The sequence below is a fragment of the Panicum hallii genome, chromosome 8 (genome assembly GCF_002211085.1).
Source record: "Panicum hallii strain FIL2 chromosome 8, PHallii_v3.1, whole genome shotgun sequence".
Taxonomy (NCBI): domain Eukaryota; kingdom Viridiplantae; phylum Streptophyta; class Magnoliopsida; order Poales; family Poaceae; genus Panicum; species Panicum hallii.
In genome coordinates this window covers 14,136,737-14,160,259 of record NC_038049.1, presented here as the reverse complement: position 1 = coordinate 14,160,259, position 23,523 = coordinate 14,136,737, and the positions used below count along the sequence as shown (strand labels likewise).

At 43.4% G+C, this 23,523-nt stretch overlaps 1 protein-coding gene across 1 annotated transcript; it reads left to right on the top strand.

The window, feature by feature from the left end:
- Window positions 1-12,507: 12,507 nt before the first annotated feature.
- On the top strand, window positions 12,508-15,581 carry LOC112903092 (carotenoid cleavage dioxygenase 8 homolog A, chloroplastic-like). Its single transcript, XM_025972307.1, has 5 exons — window positions 12,508-12,765; window positions 13,097-13,846; window positions 13,973-14,172; window positions 14,324-14,616; window positions 14,738-15,581. Exons 1-5 carry the CDS (start codon window positions 12,529-12,531, stop codon window positions 14,884-14,886), a joined length of 1,629 nt encoding a protein of 542 aa, XP_025828092.1. The 5' UTR covers window positions 12,508-12,528; the 3' UTR covers window positions 14,887-15,581.
- Window positions 15,582-23,523: the final 7,942 nt, after the last annotated feature.

The following is a 23,523-nucleotide window of genomic DNA, read 5'->3' as shown; positions in this document are numbered from 1 at the left end:
ATAAATTCATGAAAGCTGCTACAAATGTTGCCCATTGTGCAGGATAATTGTTTCTCTCCTGCAAAAGAAATAAGCTATGAGAATAGAGTTTACATGAGTATGAGATAAATACTTGATAAAAGATTGTAAGAAAGGACAAGATAAAACTTCTTTTCTGAAACAAGATGAGTCTTTTTTCTTTATGTAAACACAATATTGACCTTCAAATCTCATTTAAAGAGTCAATATCCTTAAATGTCCAAGTAGGGTCACCATTTCTCCAATTCACCGGATTCAAACAGTTAGTCTTTGAAAATATGTAAAACAATAAACCATGGAATTCGAACCACATAGTAACAACAACAATGATGAGTTGGGTTGCATAAAGTTTTCATATTCTATGCAATACATATAAATGCTCATGGTTTGAATTTCAAATAATACCTCAGATATACCACCTCATTCCTAATTAAGTGACAAAATTGACTTTTTTCTTTAAATTTTGACCAACAATATCTACTTATTCAATTAGTTAAGTAATGTAAAATAAGTACAACTAGATCTATCATCAAAACTACTTTTTGGTTTGACTTACAGATTTATCTATTTATTTAAATATTTATAGAGAAGCTGAAAAGTTAAACCAATGTAAAAAGACAATGGTGTCGTCATATACTTAAGAATGGAGGTAGTATATATTTCAATGTAATAACACTCCACATGAATAAAGTATATAGGTATATTTTACAATGATAAATTTGAAAGCAGTTTGCTTGTGCCCTGGTACATAATTATGGAATTACGATACACAGCTACAACAGAGCCTTTAGTCCAAAGCACGTTGAGTTAGGCATTACACCGGTGAATATTTTATATCAAATCATTGTTCAATTTAACTTCTTGTGCAGTTGGTTAATCCAGTTTTCTGGGGATAAGAAATGTAAACCAGTACTGAAGGTGATACAAATACAATAGTTTAACTCAAGCCTGAAGTAATTAGATAACACAAATAAACACCAGATGTACCATAAGTAAGAAGACAAATTCACATGTAGCATATTTAAAACTTGAGCACAGTAAATCCATATACTACTGGTAATTTTTGCATACCGTATCAAACGTTTCAGTCTTTACACATAGTACAACCAAAGGAAATGTGATCACCGAGATATTGAGAAACAAATATGATAGGCAAATATTGGGGGAACTTACCAACAGGAGTCAAATCGGTAGAAAATGCATCCAACATGAAGGCCTGGTCTGAAGAGCAATTAGCTGAATATGTTGGAGCAGCATGACAAAGACTTTTTCAATACATTCAAAGGACAGAAAGGATGGAACCAAATTATCAAGCATGTGAATGGCATTCTTTTTTGTTTTTTTCATGGATATTCACAGTGGGTTGGGTGTGGGGTGCTGGTCAATTTTCAAGAACACAAGATGTTTTTTTATTTTATTAAAGGATGGAAGATAGCAAGGACAGATTAAGGGGAGAACTAAGTGAGAACAAGAAATAGAGTACAGAGAAATCCAAATAGGAGGAATGAAATGTGTCTAGTAACAGAATGGCAGTGACTGATTCAAAGACTCAAAACAACATGCTGACGCTGAGCAGGTAGTATCAATATTTAACAGAAAATCATGCATCCAGCAATGAACTAGGAGGACGTGAATAGTGGAAACATGACAGATTTTGGCCTGGGTTGGGCTGGCAAAGCAGATTGGCGCTTGAGCAATAGAAACAGAAAGGAAACGACACACAGGGTTTTTGTTGTTTACGGGTGGGGATTGATTTTGGAATCATGACAAAGGATGGGCTTTTGTTTTTTTTTTATGGATAATATGATGGGTGAGAGAGGGAGAGAGAAAGGTTTTTGTTTGTTTAAAAGCTGAATGATACAGAAAAGCATAATAAAAGTCTTTTTTTTGGGTTTTAGATAGCAGGGGTATTTATTTTTAAAGCATAAAAAGGAGGAAATTTTTTATAACAATGGAAGATGTTGTTTTCATTCATAATAGAGCAAATTTTTTTGTTGAAAGAAAAGCAAGAGCAAACATTTTGAGGCGTAACAGAGATGGGTGTTCTAGTTTATAGCTAGAAGCATAATTTGGTGCGAGACAAACAAACTACGGAGATACTCTAGTAGGAGAAGTGAAATGCTGTAGTCCAAATTGGAATAGGAGTAACTGATGGAATGACTCTGAAACCTGCGTGCAGCATATGAGGACGTGAACAATGGAGATAGTAGATTGGGCTGCAAAGCAGAATTGCGATGTACAATAATAGAAACAGGGAAGGAAACCAAGGAAGGATTATGATTAGCTGATGCTTTTGTTTCAGGTAAAATATTAGATTATGGAGGGCTAAGAAACAGATTCCGGAGCCTTCCAGTCCCAATCGGACACCAGGCTTTAACTGCAATAGGAGAAGCAAGGATACGCATGTAAGAAAATTATAAAAGAAAGAAGGAAGCAACTATACATGCGTGGTAGTTTAGGGGAAACGAATTTCTTTACCTTCCCTTTTGTCATCGGCAGTCAGCAAGTCCGAACTGACAGCCAGTGACACTGTACAACAACAGAGAAACCGATGGTGGATATACGTCAGCAAATGAAAGAGACAAGCAAATATCTTGACAGCAAACGAAAGTACCTTTGCTGCTCCGAAGCCTACATCTTCCATTAAATGTTCGCAATATCTTGACAGCATAAGGGTTGGATGGTTCGGGTGGTTGTCAACTGCATCCCTGATTGGTATGCGGAGGTATTGGTGAGGAGAGGATGTTGACAGCTGAAGAACTCATTGGATTGCATGGGAAAAGTTTACCCGGTGCAAAGGAAGAGGAGGATTGGGTTTTCGTGATCTCCAGGTGTTTAATCACGCATTGTTGGCCAAACAAGCATGGAGGCTTGTCGAGTTCCCTAACAGCCTCTGTGCAAAACTGATGAAAGCCAAATATTTTCCGAATGATGATCTACTGGATACAGCGTTTCCCTTGCAAACTTCCCCAACATGGAACTGCTCAAAAAAGGTATGATATGGAGAGTAGCAGATGGAACAAAAATCAAGACTTGGAGACACCATTGGCTACCAAGAACTTGGTCGTTGAGTCCAATTGGCAGGAGGAGACCATGTCGGCTTAAGTGGTTTCACAATTGATCCATGATGATTCCAAGGAATGGAACGAGGAGATATTGGAGAGGTTCTTCCACAGGAATGATACTGATGAAATCCTTAAAATTAAACTGCCGAGAGGACATAATGAAGACACAATTGCATGGCACTATGAGAAGACAGGTTGTTTCTGGTCAGAAGTGCTTACAGGCTGGGTATGGATTGGAAAGACAGCAAGTTCGAGCTCTAATACCAATGGCGAACGAATGGTTTGGAAGAAGCTGTGGGCTCTGCAACTACCTCCAAAGGTGAAGGTCTTTGCCTGGAAGCTTGCACATAACGGTTTAGCTACACAATAAATAAAGTAGCTCGCAGAATGGTGAATCAAAGCACATGCCTGATACGTGGGGGAGAAGAGGAGGGACACTATGCAGTGCTTATGTCAGTGGCGGAGCCAGCAAAAAATTTATGGTATGGCGATTTGGCGAGTCCGCGAGTGCATGACACAAACTAAAATGCAAGACACAAATCAAAAGCACCATTAAGATAGATGTTACCTCTTATATGATGCATTAAAATTACTTGCGAGCAGTACAATCCATATAAACATATCAATAAACGATGAACCTGCAAATTTAAGACATAGTTAGTGATCAAAACTAATTTAACGTGTATAGAAAAAATTCATAACAAAACTAGAATATGCATACCAATTAAGATCTAGGAAATTGCATTTTCCTATCTTTCTTTTTTTGAAATGCCTTTTTAATTTGTTGAAGATCAAGACCTTTGAATATTTCTCTTTCGATGTAACACAGCATCAAATCATTTAACCACCCATCGGTCATCTTGTTGCGCAATTCAGTTTTAATAATCTTCATAGCTGAGAATGCCCTTTCAACTGTTGCTGTCGCCACCGGTAATATCAATGCCAACTCAATGAGACGATAAACCAATGGAAAAACAATGTGTCTCTCAAGTCTAACCATTGTTTTTGAAAGGCTTGCAAGATCATAACAAACTTTGAATTCTTCAAGTCGCCGCACATGAATGATGAAAGTTTGAAGTTGATCTTTTATGGTCTTGCGGTCATCAAAAGAGAAGTCATCATAATAGATATCCGCAATACGAGCAAGTTTCTCAACATCAAACTTAGAGAATGAATCTCTAGGGTCAAGACAAGAAAAGCCAACAAGCAATTCTGAGGACCGCTCATTAAAGCGGTGATCAAACTCCGTGGTAAGAGCATCAATTGCAGCATAGAAGATATCAACACGAAAATAATGATCTTGAGTGATATTGTTTCTCCCACCTTTTCTTGATCGACCAAATCGTGGTACTTGATCACTCATATTTGGTATTGGGATACATTTTGCAAGGCAGAAGGCTTTTGTTTCTTCAAACAATGGTTCCCAACCTTCACTTCTCAAATTATTCAAACGTGTCGTGACATCAATAATCAAAGACATAGCTTGAACAACATTTTGATCCTTCCTTTGCAAGATGAGTGAGAGCTCATTTGTAATACGAAGGATTTGCAACATCATCTTCATGATAAATACAAAGCTGAAAGACTCCATTATTTGTACCAATCCTCCTGCCCTAGATGGATTGCGCTCATCTTGATTCACAATTTCTAGCACTTCTATTACTGAATCCCACATTGACTCAATACGAAGTAAAGTCTTATAATGAGATCCCCATCTTGTATCTCCAGGTCTTGCCAATGATGTTTCTTGTTGTTTACCTCTCCCAGATGATATTTCTCCACTCTCTAATTTAGATAAGAGATTCAATCGATGTCTATCAAGCAATAAATCCTTCCTTTTACATGAAGTGGAAGTGCTGCTCACAATTAGTGTCACATACTCAAAGAAATCTTCAATAGATGAGGCGCATTTTGAGACAGCAACAACTACCAATTGCAATTGATGAGCAAAACAATGGATATAGAAAGCAAAAGGGTTCTCATCTCTAATCAATTTCTGAAGACCATTAAATTCTCCTCTCATATTGGAAGCACCATCATACCCTTGCCCTCGTATATTTGCAACAACTAAACCATGATCATTTAACACTTCAAGTAATGCTTTCTTCAATGATTCCGATGTTGTATCCTTGACATGCTTGATACCCAAAAATCTTTCTATGACTTCCCCTTTTTTGTTCACAAATCTAACAACTATGGCCATTTGCTCTTTGATAGATATATCACGTGATTCATCAATAAGAATAGAGAATAGACAACCCCCCATTTCTTCCTTTATTGCCTTTGTGATTGCTTGTGCACAAGAGTTTGCAAGGTCTTTTTGAATCGTGCCGGAAGTCATTTTTGCATTTTGTGGACACAACTCATCAAAGGCATGTTTCACTTCCTCATTCCTTTCCTTGTACCAATCAAGCATTTCCAAAAAGTTGCCCTTATTCAATGAAGTACAAGTTTCATCATGCCCCCGAAACGGCTCACCTTGCAATGCAAGATAAGCAACAATACTCAAGGAAGCTTCCACTCGGGTTTCATATTTGACCAGTGCATCTTTCGTATGAGTTGACACCTTATTTCTTAAACTTGATCTTTGGTTATCAAAATCATGATATGATGTTGCTGCAAAGTTATGAATGCTACTAGGTCCACCAACATGTTTTGGAAGTGCTAAATAACCATTCTTCCATTGCGAGAAACCGGCTTTTGTAAAAGCATCATGACCAAATCTCTCTTCTATTCGATCATGTCTAAAAAGATAGCAATAGAAGCAATAAGCTTTATTCTTCTCCACACTATATTCCAACCAATTGTATTGCTTAAACCATTTCTTTTGAAAACTCCTACTATCATTCGAGGTAGGAAACTTATGATCCATTGGTTGAAAAGGACCTTTAGCTATAAAAGCCCTTCTAACTTCATCTCTAATATTAGGGGCAAAACGATCAATTGAAATACGAAGTCCTGGATCCGATATGATATAGTCCGGGTTGAACTCGGTTATACCTTCTTGAAGCTCTGCTTGAGCAACTTCATCTTCTACACCAGTTGTTGCTTGAGCAAATTCATCTTCTACACCGGTTGTTACAAGCGCAAAATGATCTTGCCCATCTTCAACCTCTTGTTGAGCAATTCCACTACCACGAGTACTTGGTTGTCTACTTGAACCACTGGAATCAGTGCCAAAATAGCTTTTTAAACCTGTAAAAATAAAATCAATTATCAGTCAATGTAAAAGTAAATTGAATCAATCAATTTTTGCAAATCACAAGAATACCTTTTTGAGATATCTTTCCTTTTCCCTTTCCATTACCAGCCATCTCTTACTGGAGTTCTTTCTTCTATAATTCTGTTAAACCAAATATATCAACAGCAATTTAAGTTCATTAAGTATACAAGGAACATAATGTTTTTAACGGAACAAAATCAAAGAACATAATGCATTAATGCACATGCTTTGCAAGACCTGCCCACTATTCAATAAAAATTTAGAATGCACGCAGGCCTTCTTTAGCCTATAATTCAAATTTCAAAAGAAATGCATGGCAGGGTCAAAAGCCTGACTTGGATTGGCAGATGATTGGGGATTAGATCATTAGAATTTAGAACAAGCATTAGTGTTGGTTTCTGAAACAGATACTAGATGAAACAGGACAAAGGTGAATTTAGGTTCTGGGATAGGTGAAAATATCTACTACAAGGCTACAAGCAGAGCACAAGGATCAGGCCAAAGTTTCAGACATCACACAGGGCTAAAGAAACTTAGAAAGTTAGAAACATACTTAAAAGTTAAAACTTAAAAGTCTAAGTGGGGAGGCCGGAGATCCAGAGGTCAGAGCCTCAGAGGCTCAGAGGAGCATGGGGCGCCGGGGCAGTGCCGCAGACCCGCAGTGGTGCGGCCGTGCGGGCCTGCGGGGGGCGGGGCGGGGGCGGGGCGGGGGGGGGAGCAGGGGCGGGCCGCGGGCGGGGCCGCGGCGGCGGCGGCGGGGGGCGGGCGCGCGGCGGCGGCGCGGGGGAAGCCGGGGGCGGGGGGGGGGGGAGCAGGGGCGGGCCGCGGGCGGGGCCGCGGCGGCGGCGGCGGGGGGCGGGCGCGCGGCGGCGGCGCGGGGGAAGCCGGGGCGGGGGGGGGGAGCAGGGGCGGGCCGCGAGCGGGGCCGCGGCGGGGGGGCGGGCGCGCGGCGGCGGCGCGGGGGAAGCCGGGCGCGCGGCGGCGCGGGGGGAGCCGGGGGCGGCGGCGCGGGGAGAGTAGGGGGAGGTGCCGCGGTGGTGCGGCCGTGGGGGGGGGGGTGGGGGCGGGGGCCGGGGGGGAGCAGGGGCGGGCCGCGGGCGGGGCAGCGGCGGCGGCGGCGGGGGGGCGGGCGCGCGGCGGCGGCGCGGGGGAGCAGGGGGCGCGGCGGCGGGGCGGGGGGAGCCGGGGGCGGCGGCGGCGCGGGGGGAGCCGGGGAGGAGCGGGGCGGCGGCGGCGCTGGGGGAGAGCCGGGGGCGGCGGCGGCGCGGGGGGAGCCGGGGAGGAGCGGGGGCGGCGGCGGCGCGGGGGGAGAGCCGGGGGCGGCGGCGCAGGCCGCAGGGGGAGCAGGGGGCGCGGCGGCGGGGCGCTGTGGCGGCGCGCGGGGGGAGCTGGGCACGGGCGGGCGGGGGAAAAAATTTTGCCTGACGAATTGTATTTGGAATTTTTCGGTGGTAGGTATGGCAACCGCCATACCCTGCCACATTAGTGGCTCCGCCCATGGCTTATGTGCCCGCATGCACGAACTCTGCGTTCAGCAATGAGGAAGTTCTGGAAGCTTCCATCGGAGGACAAGCTGTCTAATGCATGATTTGGGTGGCTGTTATGGCTGAATGATAATAATGAGGCTGAGATAATAGGGCACCTTATCCTAATCCTCTGGAGAAGCTGGTTTGTTCGTAATGAACTAACACACTCCACTAGAGTTCCGACAACAGATTGCTCAATAGGTTTCCTGTTGAATTACTGGGAAACACTGTGCAACATCCGAAAAGAGGAAGTGCCTGACAGAAAGGGGAAGCAGGTGATGGGAAACCAGCACAGCAAGAAGAAGCCTACAAAAGAGAGAAAGAGCCTTCGGTGGATACCACTGAAGATGGTCTGATCAAAATAAATGTAGATGGTGCCTTCATGATGATGCCAGCATTGGGGTAGTGATTAGGAATTCGGAAGGAACTGCCTTGCTTTCGGCCTAGCGAGTACTCTCCCATGCTGCGAATGCTGAAGAGGTAGAGTTAATGGCTTGCCGGGAAGGGGTCGCATTGGCGGCGGAATGGACCCCTATGCATGCCATCTTGGAGTAGGACTGTTTATCTGCAATACAGCTTCTGAGCAAGCAAGGGGAACAACGATCTTCATCGATGTTTCTAGTAAAGGAGATCTGTGATTCAGCAAGGCGTATGCCTTCACTCCGCTTCCGTCCTGTAAAGAGAGCAGAATGTAGTAGCACATGAGCTTGCACAGCTCTCTAAACGGTTGTTTCATAGTGCAGTATGGCGCAACCGCGCTCCGACCTGTGTTGAGCAAATAGTTGCTCATGAATGTAACTTTGTTCCTGAGTAATTAATAAAGCTCTCTCTTTATCGCAAAAAAAAACTACATCCCTGATTTGGGTCCCTACATCCTCCACCTCCCTGGTCCTCGCTCCGGCACAGTTAACTTTGATGTAGATATGTTTAAGGGACGTGAGGTTCTGTGCTTCAAAGTCTAACTCAAGCCTTTGAAGCTTTGGCATCGCTCCTTGTCCAAACACCAGCCAGCATCTTGAACAGTGCCAAAACTTAAACTCTGCTAGAGAGCGGAAGGATTGGTCACCACCAATGGCCAGCCGTTCTTCAGTGGTGCCATCACGATCTACTTGTAATATAAGAAAACGTAGCACGCGTAAAGCTCCAAGCAGCTGGAGATCAACCTGTCTTAGCACATTGACCAGATGGACAAGCAGGACAGCTCAGTGAGGGAGGAAAACCACCGTGGCAACTCAGAGAAGGTTAATGCGCCCCCATCTAAGGTTTGCAGATGTGCAGGACCTCTCCACTGATCGGACATGCTGTCTAGGGAAATGGGTCCACCGAAATCAAAAAAATTAAGTGCGCGAAGGTTTCCTAGATTAGATAGACTTTGCAGAAAAGTCTTCATGTAACTCTTATTCCCACATAACCTATTTATTGTGAGCGTCCGTAGTTCTGTAAGCTTACCTAACTCAGTCAGACTGTTTGGTGATTTATTCACATCGAGCACCGATAGCTCTTGAAGGGAAGTTAGATTCCCAATCCCATCTGGAAGCTTGCCCCTTGTTTAATTTCTGCAGCATACATCACTGATCACTGATGGCAAACTTGCTGTGATTGTGGGGTACAATCCTGATGGACTTCTGGTTGATGCTAATTTAGGAAAAGTAAGAAGAATGCCATCTGAAGTCAGTGACTTCAAATATAAAATCCATAATACACACAAGCTTATGTATGTTTGTCCTAGATGCTTCATGATCTCCGTGGCCATTTGGACTGCTCCTTCGCATCAGCATGGAACCTAGATGGCCGAACATTCGCCACTGGAAACCTAAATGAAGACATGCAGAGTATGGGAGATCAGGAGTCTCTCCAAATCACTTGCTGTATTGGGTGGATTTGTATGAGATCAATAGATTAGGACTGCATTTGTAATGTATATAGTGGATAAAGCATGTGAATTTATGATGTAAAAAATGGATAAAACATGTGTATATGTGAAATATAAAAGGGTATATTCTGTTCTCTTTTTTTATTTTTTTAATTCATCATAGGAGATACGGGTTGGCAACCCGTATCTTCTATGTGAGAGTCATTGGAGACGCAAGTTTGTAAAAATACGTCTCCAATGACACCTCTCATGGGAGACGCGGATTTCCGTGTCTCCTATGACTCCCCACCTGAGACGTAAATTTGAAGATATGAAAAAATCGCGTCTCCTATACGAGGTAACCCGCGTCTCGTACAAGGTTGCCTTACATACTGAGCTGTTCCAAATAATTGGTAACTTTTCTTTGCTAGCTTCTGGGTATAAATTATAATAATCAAGGTAAATTCATCGATAAACTTTCTTATAACCACAGTAATCGACAGTGGTTGTTGGATGACAATCATATTGTTTCTAGCTCTCCGAGATACTCCAGCATATTAGTACAATGACTAGTTCCAGGGTTTTTAACAGGTCAATAGCTTGTCCAAAGAGCTCCGAGCCTTCCATCCACCACAAATATACCGGTATGAATCTGGTATTTTTAGCTAGTAGTGCACCGGAACTATATTACTTTCATAATCTCAGGAAAATTATGATTTCTAAACCAGCATCCTTTATACATTCTTTTTTCCTTCTTTTTATATATTATATATTTTTTAAAAATTAGGATTCTAGACCCCGATTCGAACCGTGGTTGCTAGCTTCACTCTACAATAAGCTAGCCAACTAAGGGTGCGTTTGTTTCCCTGCCTCTAAATTTTAGACCAATCACATCAAAGAGAATCTTATTATTTAGAAATATTAAATAAAATCTAATTACAAAACTTTTTGCACAGATGGGTGCTAATTCGCGAGACAAATTTAATGAGCCTAATTAATCCATAATTTGCCACAGTGATGCTACAGTAATCATCCGCTAATCATGGATTAATATACCTCATTAGATTCGTCTCGCGAATTAGCCCTGGGGTTCTGCAATTAGTTTTGTAATTAGACTTTATTTAATACTTCTAAATGATAAGATTCTCTTTGATGTGATCTCTCTAAACTTTAGACCCCTGGAAACGAACGCACCCTAAGTTAAACTCCGCTTGCATGTTTTTATATAATATGAGTCTGCCACGTGCTTGACTGTTCAACCAACCAATTGTTTAAACATTTGCTTCACTTCATCTTGGTCAAGACTATTATCTGTTCTCACGCTCCCGTTATCCCGATGTTTTGAACAAAAACCATTGTTCACGGTAGAAATGAGCTGAGAGTAAAAAGAAAAGCCGTTCCCACGAAAAGAATGGGGGAAATTGATAGGCAGCGATCGATTCCCGTCAGAACAAAAAATCACCAACGAAATGGTTTCCCTCGTGCGTTGCAAAAGTGCATGGCTGTTCACATGTGCCGCTCGAGTGGCGAAGACACTGTCCGTGGATTCACGGAAGGCTCCCTGCAGCACCAATCGTTTATTTGGATCATTAGGGCACATACGCCATAAAATTTAAATTTTCTGCCATTCCATTCCAGGCAAAGTGCCAGAAATGGGTTGCCGTGTGATGCAGGGCAATCTGTGCGGTTTGTTTTCATTCCCATAAAAAAAGGCAGAAAGCAACATAGATTTGGACGATTGTGTGTCTCATGCATTGTCCAGTTTCTAAGCGTAGCGACGGAGCCCAGAGTGGTCAGCTACGTTCAAGCTGGCAATGGATGCAAACACATTTGGCCTTGTTCCTACTAGCTAGGGGTATTGTTTATGAGACAAGGAGTTTGATCAGCTCAAATTTTTCTTATTTGTTCTCGGTGATGTATTGCATAACTTTTTCAATAACAAGAACCGAACTACAACTAATCTTTCTCAGCCGAACATATCCTAGATATTTGTTACAAGTTGGTTTGTGTAACAGAAAGTAGTTCAACTGCTGACGTAAACATTAATCCAAAGTACAGTTGGAAGAAGTCGCTGCAGACCTCGTAATTTAGATCGTTCATCATGCACAATATCCTCTTATTGGTACTCCACAAAGGCGTCCGGCCCCTGCGTTTGCAGTCCCTTAATTCCTCCGTCTATGTTGTCACTTAATTTCTTGTACTCATTGCTCCAACTGCGCAGTCAGCTTCTGGTCCCGTTGACGATGGCTCATGCTACCAACTTGTCATTTTATGCCCTTGTAATGGTCCTGCTTGGTCCTTGTGTCAACGACCTGTTTGAAAAGAACTCCCAACGGTTCTAGCATCGTGATGTACACCTGCATTCCTTGGTTCTGTGATATCAGCATACAAATTGAACACCACAGAGACCATACTGCAAGTGGCCAAGTGTGCCCAAATTAATAGGGCCGCCGTGTCATTCAGGCAACCTTTCCTGAGTGGTTGGTGTTTATCCACATCCATGCAGGCGACTACTCTGTCGAATTCTCATGTGGTTCAGACCATTAGTCCATGTGCAGAGATTTGAGTAGCTATTTTTTATCCACATATATGAAGGTGACCTAGCAACGGGATCGTTGTACGGAAGCCGCTCGGACAGGGACACATGGCGAAATTAGGTAGGGTAGACAACGCGACACCTTTGTAGAATTTGAATTGGAATTACGTATTCATAGCAGGTCCCAAACACGATGTTGCTGTCTAGGTATCGAACCACGACCATTCAGTCTAAAAGTATAAATCAGTGCGGTTTCCGTTGCCGGAGCGTCCAACACAAGGAGATTGTGCAATACGAGCAAAACAAGAATGGCTGCCTACCACCCTTATCACCCCACGCTCTACACTGCTCCTAGGACACCATGCTTCTCCGGCTCTAGCTCACTAGGACAGACCGTCCACAATGTCATCACGGCTAGGGTAAGTCGAAAACAGAGCGTGAAGGCCGCCATAGATTGTGGCACAAAGCTTTCTGCATGGACCAATGTCCGGCGAGAACATTGGGAAGGCGATTTGGCCGTGGAAGGACACCTCCCTGCTTGGCTGGTACATATACATACTCCCTCAATCACAAAATTTGAGTCATTCTAGTTTTGGCTTATATCAAACCTCGCTAGTTTTGCTCTTGGCAATTATAACATCAAATAGATACTTGCTTTATCAAGAAATATTTTATGACAGAATTAATAAATTATTCTGATGTTGTTGATATTATTAGTGTTTTTTCTACCAACTTGGTCAAAGTTATAGAAGTTTGAGATAAGTTAAAACTAAAGCGACTATATTTGAGAGATGGTACTGTAGAAACAACTGTTCTGAGGCAAATGCATTACAATTATCACATGTGAGTATGTGACCTATATCTGTGCTTCTACAGAACGGCACATACCTACGGAACGGGCCTGGTCTCTGGGATGTCGGTGAGCACTCGTTCCACCACATATTCGACGGGTACGCCACACTCGTACGCATCTCCTTCCGTCGAGGACGTGCCACCGGCGCACATCGTCATATTGAGTCGGAGGCATACAAGGCTGCCATGGTGAACGGCCGGCCTCACCACCGTGAATTCTCCCAGCTGTGCCCCCGCAGGCCTGGAAGCCTGCTCGACCGCCTGCGCAATGTCATCGGGCTCAGCAGCGGCACAATGCTGTCCGACAACGCCAACATCTCCGTGTTCCCCCTCGGCGATGGACGGGTGATCTGCCTCACCGAGACCACCAAGAGCTCCGTTCTGGTAGACCCGGAGACCCTCGACACGATCGGCAAGTTTCGTTACGCCGATAGGCTGTGGGGCCCGTTACAGTCCACTCACCCCGTTGTGACACGGACCGAGTTTCTGACGCTGCTCCCGGACCTCTTCCGGCGTGGCCACCGTGTCGTCAGGATGGCAGCCGGGAGCAACGAGAGGAAAGTTCTAGGGAGAGTGCATTGCCGAGGAGGGATGACACCGGGGTGGGTGCACTCATTTGCCGTCACGGAGAAGTACATCATCGTGCCGGAGATGCCGCTGCGGTACTCGGTCACCGGCGTGCTCAAGTCTGAGCTCACACCGTGGTACATCTTTGACTGGGTACCGGAGTCCGGGAGCTATATGCATGTCATATGCAGGCTCACCGGGAAGACCGTAAGGATCAACACATTTTCCATAAGACGTGTTCCTGTACTCAACAATACATTTCATTATGTTTTCATACCAAATGATCCTGATCAACATCTTTTCCATGTATGTTCTCAATGCTATAATTTTTAGGTGGCGAGCGTGGAGGTACCTCTTTTCATGGCATTACACTTCATCAACGCATACGAGCAGAGAGAGGATGACGGCGACAGGACAGGCGTGCTCATCGCTGACTGCTGCGAGTACTATGCCGATCCTTCTATCATCAAGGCGCTAGCACTCCATAGACTAAGATCACCTGGGATTAACAAGGATACATTTCCAGATGCTAGGTAGATACATATACATATATATATGTACATATATATATATACATATATATATATACATATATATGTATATATGCAGTTTGTGGTTATCGGTGCCACTGGATAGCTACAAGGAATTATTTTGACAAGTTTTGTGTACCATATGCATGTGAAGGGTGGCCCGATTCAGGATACCGCTGGACGGAACCCCCGTGGGCGAGCTGGAGACGGTGGTGGACCCTGACGTGCATGGCCGGGGAGTGGAATTGTGTTCCATCAACCCGGCCTACCAGGGCAAGGAGTACCGTTATGTTTACGCCTGTGGCGCGCAGCGGCCATGCAATTTCTTCAACTCCCTCACTAAGATCGACCTGGTCAAAAAAGAGGCCAAGAACTGGTATGAGGCGGGGTCGGTGCCATCGGAGCCCTTCTTTGTGGCGAGACCAGGAGGAACTGATGAAGATGACGGTGAGTTTGAAATGCCTGAAACGTGTTTCTACGATGTTTTGTCATCAATTTGAACCTGCTATGATGAGATGCATTGACATACATATATACCTGAATGTTGCCATGGGAATGATCTGTGTAGGAGTTGTGATATCTATTGTAAGCACCACACAAGATGAAGGCTATGCGTTGCTACTGGACGCGGCGAGCTTCGAAGAGATTGCGCGCGTAAGGTTCCCCTATGGCCTTCCCTATGGCTTCCACGGCTGCTGGATACCCAAGAAAATTTGAGCGCACCGTGTTTCTCATCAGTTTAATAAACTGGAACTGATATCACAAGATAGCAGTTAGCTTCAGTCCATCGATTTATTCACAAACAAATTTACGTTGTAGATATCGTTCCTCCTTCCCATTACATAGTCGTAAAGGTTGTAAGCATGTTGGAGATCGGGGCAATTTCGTAAGTGAAAAAGGTTTGCTGGCTCATATGCCGACACATCCAGTTCTAGATGACTCTAGAAATCTTCTTGTCAGAATAAGCACAAAGTTTTCTTCTAGCTCTTGCTTCGGGACAGACTCAGCACTAGAGAACTTCTAGGAGAAGGTACATTCAATTGCCCTCCTATAACTGTGCTTGCGGTACTCTGGGAGTTGATGAGTCCCTATCTCATATGTTCCTATCCTGCCCTTTTGCACAAGCATGTTGGCTCAAGATCAATATCACGTTCGTTGAGACTGATCCTTTCTTAGCTTTGGAAGAAATTAAAGCTCAGCTTAGCCTACCCTTCTTCATGGACATCATCATCCTTTTTTGCTGGAGCATTTGGATGCAGAGGAATGATCTTATCTTCAAAGGAATCCAGCCCACTCCGGCTGCCTGCTTTCAACACTTCAAGAATGAATTTGTCCTGGCTATCCTAAAAGCAAAAGTAAGACACAAAACAACAATGTTGGAATGGCAAGAAGCCCTTGTGTAATTTCCTAGATTTTTTTCGTTATTTTTTTGTCTCTTGAGACTTTGCTGTAAAGACCGTTTGTTGCTCTTTTTCATGTATATTATATAATCAGTAGGGGGCTCACCTCCTCCTGTTTCATCCAAAAAAAAAAAGGTTTGCTGGATAAAAGCACTATGCCAGAATATAACAAAGAAGACACCCCATTTAGTTATACATAATTGAACAGCGTCACCTACATGACATTGGTGACACGTCATAACCAGACGCGTCACCTATATGTCTGCTCCCCTTGGTATGGAACAAAATGTGTCACCGATGTGCATACATTGGAGACATGGTTCATAATAAGTGTCACTAATGTCCATGCCAGTCATACGTGACGTGTTCTGTCCATCCGCGTCACCGATATATACCAATATAGGTGATGGGTCGTTGGAGACGCGTTTTGGCAAAACACATCACTAATGAGGGTCATTGGAGATGCCTTTTGGCAAAACATGTCACCATGAGTCTCAAAAGAGACGCGGTTCGTACTAAAATGTGTCACCGATGAGGAGTCATTGGTGACGCGGAAAAACGCGTCACCAATTATATTCACATCAGTGACAAAAATTTGGTGACACGAATTTTTTCGCATAACTGATGTGTGTTGAGCCGCGTCTCTGATAAGGGTTTCTGGGGATAGTGAAGGGCGACTTATGTCTCACAAATATTTAAGTAAAAAATATTTAGAAATATAATACGATGGGGTCTTTTATATATATCATTTACTTTAGGATTTAGAATTTAGGGAGGTGTAAGATATATGGTCCTATTGGCTATAATTGTAATTTTGGTGATCATGTGACAACATAGTCAATGGGACTAACAAGTTTGTGAGCTCAAGAAATATGATCCTATGGATGAAGTATAATCTACAGTCAAGGTGTCCAAATTGCTGTCAAGGTGTTCAAGTTGAAGTTGAAGTTAATATATTTAGGGTGTCCAAATGACCGCAACAACGATTTGGACAAGGTGCGGCCGGAATCGACGGTATGAAAACGAACTGATTGGTGCATTGGAGAATTGCTACTGTGATCAAGTCAGTAGCACCGGTTTAACCGACGCTATGTATCGGTGCAAATGTCAGCTGTAAAGACGATCAAGTGAAGAAACAAAGAGGCACTGGTTGAACCGACGGTCAAAATGATAGCGTCGGTGCATTGGTACTTCAATGTTAGCAGAACGATTTTTGGAGTTAGAGATGGCTGCTCAAGTAAAAGTCATCAGCACCGATTGAACTGACGGTGCATCGGTTGAAGGCGTCGATGCAATGACATAAGCAAAAGAAGACGTGGCAGAGAGACGTTCAATGGCTAGTACGCAGATTTAGAGTAACCGGTTAAACCGACGGTTATGACTTGTTTTACTGATGCTTTAGACCTTTTGGCAAAAAAGCAAGCAACAGCTAGGAGTGGCTCTAGTCTAGCCTATATAAGGCCTCACCCAGGGTCATTTGAGGCTGCTGGAGCTCGTGAGAAGTTACAGAAATACTGTTGAAGTTCTCCAAGCCAACCAAAGAGCTCATTGATAAAAAACTTAGGTTTAGCACAAGCTTTATGAGGTGTAGTGCTAGGCTAGCTCTAGAGAGAGGGTGAGAGCAAGGTGTCGTGACCTTGTGATGGTTCTTGAGTGAACCTCAAGCTTGTACCTCGGTGTGCCTGCCCCTTGGAGTCTTGGTGGCTCGCCGGCAAGTCATCGACCCTCCGGCTTAGTGTGGAGCGGCAACGACGGCTTTGCGCAGGGGTCGAGGAGACCTCTCCTTCATGGTAAGCTCCGTACCAAAGGCGGCATCAAGGTGATCGAGGTCTTGGGGTGAGCCTTAGTGGCCGAGTTTTTGTGGCAAGTCAAGGGTAGTCCTGGAAGAGACTTAGTGATTAGGAAGCAGTACTTTTTGTGAGTGCTTCAATAACATGGACTAGGGATGGCTTAGTGCATGCTGACACTACGGGATAAATCCTTGCGTCAAGAGTTTACTTCCTCTTATCCCTCCATTACGTTTCTGTATTCCTTTTGCAACTTGTGTGCCTTTACTTTCTTAGCATAGTATAGTATGTTGCTAGGATTGGTTATAGATTGCAAAAATCTTTAGGATGAGAGTTTCACACTAGATGAACCTTATTTGCACATCTAGATAGCTTGATCTAGTTTATATTTTGGTGCAAAATAATTTAGCTATAGGTTAATTTCTTTTAAGTTGCTTAATATCGCTACCAGAATCTGTGAAGCTCCAATACGGTGAATGACACTTGGGAGAAACTTTCCCAAATGTAGATACTCGGTGAACGGCACTCGGCGGCATGAGGTCGGGAAAGTTTCGCTTCCCCGACTGTCCAAGACAAAACACTCGGTAAAATACACGTTTCCCGAGAGTATATGTATGCACTCGGTAAACAAGGAGCACACGGGAAAATAATCATTGTAACGGTTCCGTGCCAGACTAACGGAGTTGTTCTTGCTAATCAGCGCGCGCTCGCTGGGATGGATTCCAGCAATCGATTTCCAACATCTCTATAATTTCCTTTTCTGGAAGTACACGCGCGCAGATGTCTTAATTTTCCCTTTCCAACTTCTTAACCCTTCCCCAGCCTCTCTTACGTGCGTACGCTCCATTTCCTTTCCGGCTGCCGTTCATTTTTCTCTTCCGCACGCAATTTTGTACGCAAAGCTTCTCTAAATTTTATACACACAAATTCGCACTCAAGAAATTTAGAGGCAAATTTTTTTTATATAAACTTGGATAACTTGTGAACACAAAATGGTGCCCACAAATTTTTTACATACTAGTGAACAAAAAACATGCACATAACTTGTGCACAAATTTTGTTCACATACTTCATGGGTCATAAAAAATAAATCATGTAGATAAAAGTTGTAAACACATAAATATATATGTAAAATTTGTGAATACGGTCATAAACATAATTCGTGAACTACTTTTTATTTACATGATTCATGAACAATAAATTGTGCATACAAAAGTTGTGCACATAATCTGGATATGAGATAGAGAAAAAGAGAAGGTGAAAAATTAGTGGACACAAAATATGAACCAAAAATTATAAAGTGAAATGGGTGACCAAAGTTTTGAAATAAAATTATGATAAAAGAAACTTATTAAATCCTCGCCGGAGCTCCGCCACACCGCTCGGTGAATGAGGAAGGGGAAAGCGAATCGCGCTCCCGCGCTCGCCCGTTGAGCCATGCCGCAGCCCACGCCGGGGAGCCACGCCGCTATCTCTACTAGGATGTTGTGCACCCAATCAACTATGCCGCTCGCCAGGCAACCGCACCCCATGGGCTGCCATGCAGAGATGGTCGACGCCGCTCGCACGGCCACCAGCGCCAGTCATGCATGCAGGTCGCCACGCGCGAGTGATGAGCCACCGTGTGAGATGCTTTGCCCGCCGCTCGCTGGTGTGTACGGCCCCTACCTGCGATTCCGCGTGCTCCGCCACGCCATGCCACGCCGTGCCTAACCCGTCACCGCTGCTAGGAAGGAGAAAAGGGAAAATCGGAATGAGAGAGTGTGTGACCGAACGGAAAAGATGAAAGGAAGAACAGAACGGAAGAGGTGGTACGGTTAATTAGGATGGGGCGGGGCCTGCCACATGGGTAGGCTGGGGAGGGAATTAGGACCGTGTCAGATCAAACGCTACATTCAAAACTAGCGGCCGATTGTAAAATTGGATTTTCAGTTGTTCCGATGTGTTGGGCACTCGGGAGCTTTGAGAAGGTCTCCCGAATGTTTTAGCTAACAGGACTCCTTAAGCGATTGTGTCGACAAATGCATTTAGCAGTGATTCTAAATGGGAAACAAATAACATCAGCACACAGATTTATACTCCATTTAGGCAAATATGCCATGGTCGAATTAAACATCCAGAACAACTACACCATGTCCACATGTTCTACATGTTCAAAAATCAGAAAAATACACTCCATGTCACATGTTTTGAGGTCCATGGAAGGTCATAAGGATCAGATTCAAAGAAAAAAAAGCAACACTAAGGTAACTGAGGAGTCTAAGATTAAACTAGATTGGCCCAGTCATCATGAACTCATCTATATGAGCTTCATTCTGGGCTACTTCCATTGTCCAGCCTCTCTAGCAGCACCACTTGATAGGAGGATAAGTTCCAATCTTCCAAGAGGTGCGGTAAACTTGATTGGTGGAGAACTCGATGTTGATGAACCAAGGCTCCAAACGAACAGAACCTCGCAATCACTACACCACTGCTCTATTGGTTATCACCCGTGTAATACGAATGACCTCGCCACGAAAGCTTATCCCTGCAAGCAAAATCAAGAACACAAGCAAGAACAGGAGATGCAATCAAACCAACTCGGTTACGAGATGGGGTCTCACAAACCGATGAACGGCGACACTGTTTGATGACATATTGAATCTAAGCAAAACCTAAACCCTAATATGGTGACGGCTACTAAATAAAAAGGAGTTAGGGGCGTGCAAGTCCCCTGGACGCAACCCTAATGGGTTCCAATACGGTACACGGGCCAACGGCCCAACAGACGGTGACACAGCACCCTGATAAATTCTGGACACCCACTTGTGTCGACGTTCCCGTCGACTCAGAAGGAATTTTGAGGTGGGGCCAGTGCTATTGGAGGCTCTATGAAATTATGGTTCCAACCATATATATAACATCCAAATCCGACTCCATATGTGGCCATGGCGTCAATTTTGGTGAAGTTAGGTTCTGAATCCGAGGTGTAGTCGAAGTCGAGTTGGACATGGACTCCTCCTTGGTGTGGACATCCTAGCTCCTCCTTCTTAACTCCTTGGCCTTCTCCAAGTCCTTGCTGGTCCTCTCCATTGTTCCTAATCAATAAACCATGCATGGAACCAAGCGTAAGTTCTAAAAAATAATTGACAAGGTTAGAACGTACCTGGAGATACAACCGTTGTGCACGTGCTCTAGTGATCAGTCCTTGTATTGTATGGAAAGGAGAGATGTCCTCATCATCCTCCCCCTCTTGAATTGGCGTCGTCCTCGACTCAAGCTCATCTTCCTCACCCAATCCAAGTATGGCTTCAAATCTGAAATGTTAAATGTGGGACTAACCCCAAACTCGGGAGGCAACTCAAGTTTATATGTATTGTCATTTATGTTCTCAAGAACCTTAAAAGGTCCAGCGGCACGTGGCATAAGCTTGGACTTTCGCAAATTCAGAAACCAATCTTTTCTCAAATGAACCCACACCAAATCACCGGGTTCCAATTTTACCTCCTTCCTACCTTTACTAGAAGCAATTCGATACCTTTCATTCATTTTTTGAATTTGCAACTTAGTAGTTTCATGCAAGTTAAGAATAAATTTAGAATATTATGTAACATCTAAGTTCACAATTTCAGAAGATGGTAAAGGTAGCAAATCAATTGGAGCACGAGGATTGAAACTATATAGTACGATAAACGGACTTAACTTGGTTGTGGAGTGAATAGATTTGTTATAAGCAAACTCAATATGTGGCAAACACTCCTCCCACAACCTCAAATTTTCTTTCAAAATAGCCCGCAACATAGTAGACAAGGTACGATTAACTACCTCCTTTTGCCCATCAGTTTGTGGATGACAAGTAGTAGAAAATAACAACTTTGTTCCCAATTTATACCATAAAATTCTCCAAAAATGACTCAAAAACTTAGCATCTGTATCAGAAATAATAGGATTTGGTACACCATGCAAACGCACAACCTCATTAAAGAACAAATCAGCAACATATGAAGCATTGTCGGTCTTGTGACAGGGTATAAAATGAGCTATTTTAGAGAAACGATCAACAACCACAAAGACACTATCCCTCCCCCTCTTTGTTCTAGGCAATCTTAAAATAAAGTCCATAGAAATATCCTCCCAAGTTGCGCGAGGAATAGAAAGAGGCATATAAAGACCATGCGGATTAAGTCGAGACTTAGCTTTGTTGCATGTGGTGCAACACGAGACGTAGCGCTCCACATCACGCCGCATCCGTGGTCAAAAGAAGTGAGCGGCCAGCACATCCTCCGTCTTTTTAACACCAAAATATCCCATCAAACCACCGCCATGCGCCTCCTGCAATAGCAAAAGACGAACGGAACTAGCTAGCACACACAGCTTGTTAGCACGGTAGAGAAGGCCTTCACGCAGCAGAAATTTTTGCCACGTTCTTCCCTCTCTACAATTTTCAAAAGCATCTTTAAAGTCCAAATCAGTAGCATATAATCCCTTTATAGTTTCTAAACCAAAGATTTTATGAGAAAGTTGGGATAGTATGATATAACATCTAGATAAAGCATCGGCAATCACATTGTCTTTCCCTTTCTTATGTTTAGTGATGTAAGGAAATGACTCTATGAACTCAATCCATTTAGCATGACGTTTGTTCAGATTAGCTTGCCCTTTAAGGTACTTCAAAGATTCATGATCCGAATGTATGAAAAATTCTTTAGATCATAGGTAATGTTGCCAAGTTTGTAACACTCGCATAAAGTTCTTTGTCATATGTAGAATAATTCAGCGAAGGACCATATAATTTTTTACTAAAGAAAGCAACGGGTTTACCTCCTTGTATGAGCACTCCTCCAATGCCAATCCCGCTTGCATCACACTCAAGCTCGAAGGTCTTCTCAAAATCAGGAAGTTGTAGCAATGGTGCTTGTGTGAGCTTCAATTTGAGAGCATCAAAAGCTTGTTGTTGTGCTGGTCCCCATTGAAACAGCACTCTGTTCTTTGTCAATCCGTGGAGAGATGCTCCAATGGTGCTGAAATCCCGCACGAAACGCCGGTAAAAATCTGCTAAGACCAAGAAAACTCCGAACCTGCGTGACTGTAGTCGGAAGTGGCCAGCTTGTGATGGCAACAATCTTTGCCTCGTCCACCTCAATGCCCTGTGATGTAACAACATAACTAAGAAAAGACACACGATCGGTGTAAAAGGTGCACTTCTTAAGGTTACCAAATAAATATGCATCGCGCAAGATATTAAAAATAGCACACAAATGTTCAAGATGTGCATCATATGACTTGCTATAAATAAGGATATCATCAAAATAAACCACCACAAATTTGCCAATGAAAGCACGTAAAATCTCGTCCATCAATCTCATGAAAGTGCTGGGCGCATTAGTTAAACTAAAAGGCATGACTAACCATTCATAAAGACCGAACTTGATTTAAAGGCAGTTTTCCATTCGTGCCCTAAAGTCATACGAATCTGATGATATCCACTACGTAAATCAATCTTGGAGAAAATAACAGAACCACTCAACTCATCATGCATGTCATCCAGACGAGGAATAAGATAGCGATATCGAATGGTAATGTTATTGATGGCTCTACAATCAACACACATGCATCACGTGCCATCTTTCTTAGCAACCAAAAGAACAGGAACAGAACAAGGACTATGGCTCTCACGAATGTACCTGCAGTCCAGAAGGTCTTGGACTTGTCGCTGAATTTTCTTAGTCTCGTCGGGGTTGATCCTATAGGCGGCACGGTTTGGCAAGCTCGCCCCCGGAATCAAATCAATCTTGTGCTCAATGCCTCGCACAGGTGGTAATCCGGGGGTAGCTCCGACGGAAAGACATCCATATACTCCTGCAAAAGGTTAGCAACAGTAGGTGGCAAAGCAATGGACGCGACCTCAATGGAATACAAAGTATGTTTGCATACTAAAGCATAACAAGATCCAGTAGAGGCAGATAACTCATCAAGATTAGATTTAGTTGCGAACAAAATAGGATTTTTAAACTTAATAGGTTGCTAATTTTCATAATTGAAAACACCCTTTTGTTTAGCATTATTCTTTTTCTCATTCTTAAATTGCATAATTTCAGTGGGAGTCATTGGCAGCAACATAATTTTCTTACCCTTATGCATGAGAGTATACTTATTAGACCTACCATAGTGAATAGCATCAGTATCAA

What these genes read in the sequence shown, in the direction of transcription:
- LOC112903092 (XM_025972307.1), top strand. Translation starts at nt 12,529, where the DNA reads ATGGCTGCCTACCACCCTTATCACCCCACGCTCTACACTGCTCCTAGG. An exon ending in GCAGGCTCACCGGGAAGACC is followed by an intron (nt 13,847 to 13,972) that starts GTAAGGATCAAC and finishes TATAATTTTTAG; the next exon opens with GTGGCGAGCGTGGAGGTACC. An exon ending in GATACATTTCCAGATGCTAG is followed by an intron (nt 14,173 to 14,323) that starts GTAGATACATAT and finishes ATGCATGTGAAG; the next exon opens with GGTGGCCCGATTCAGGATAC.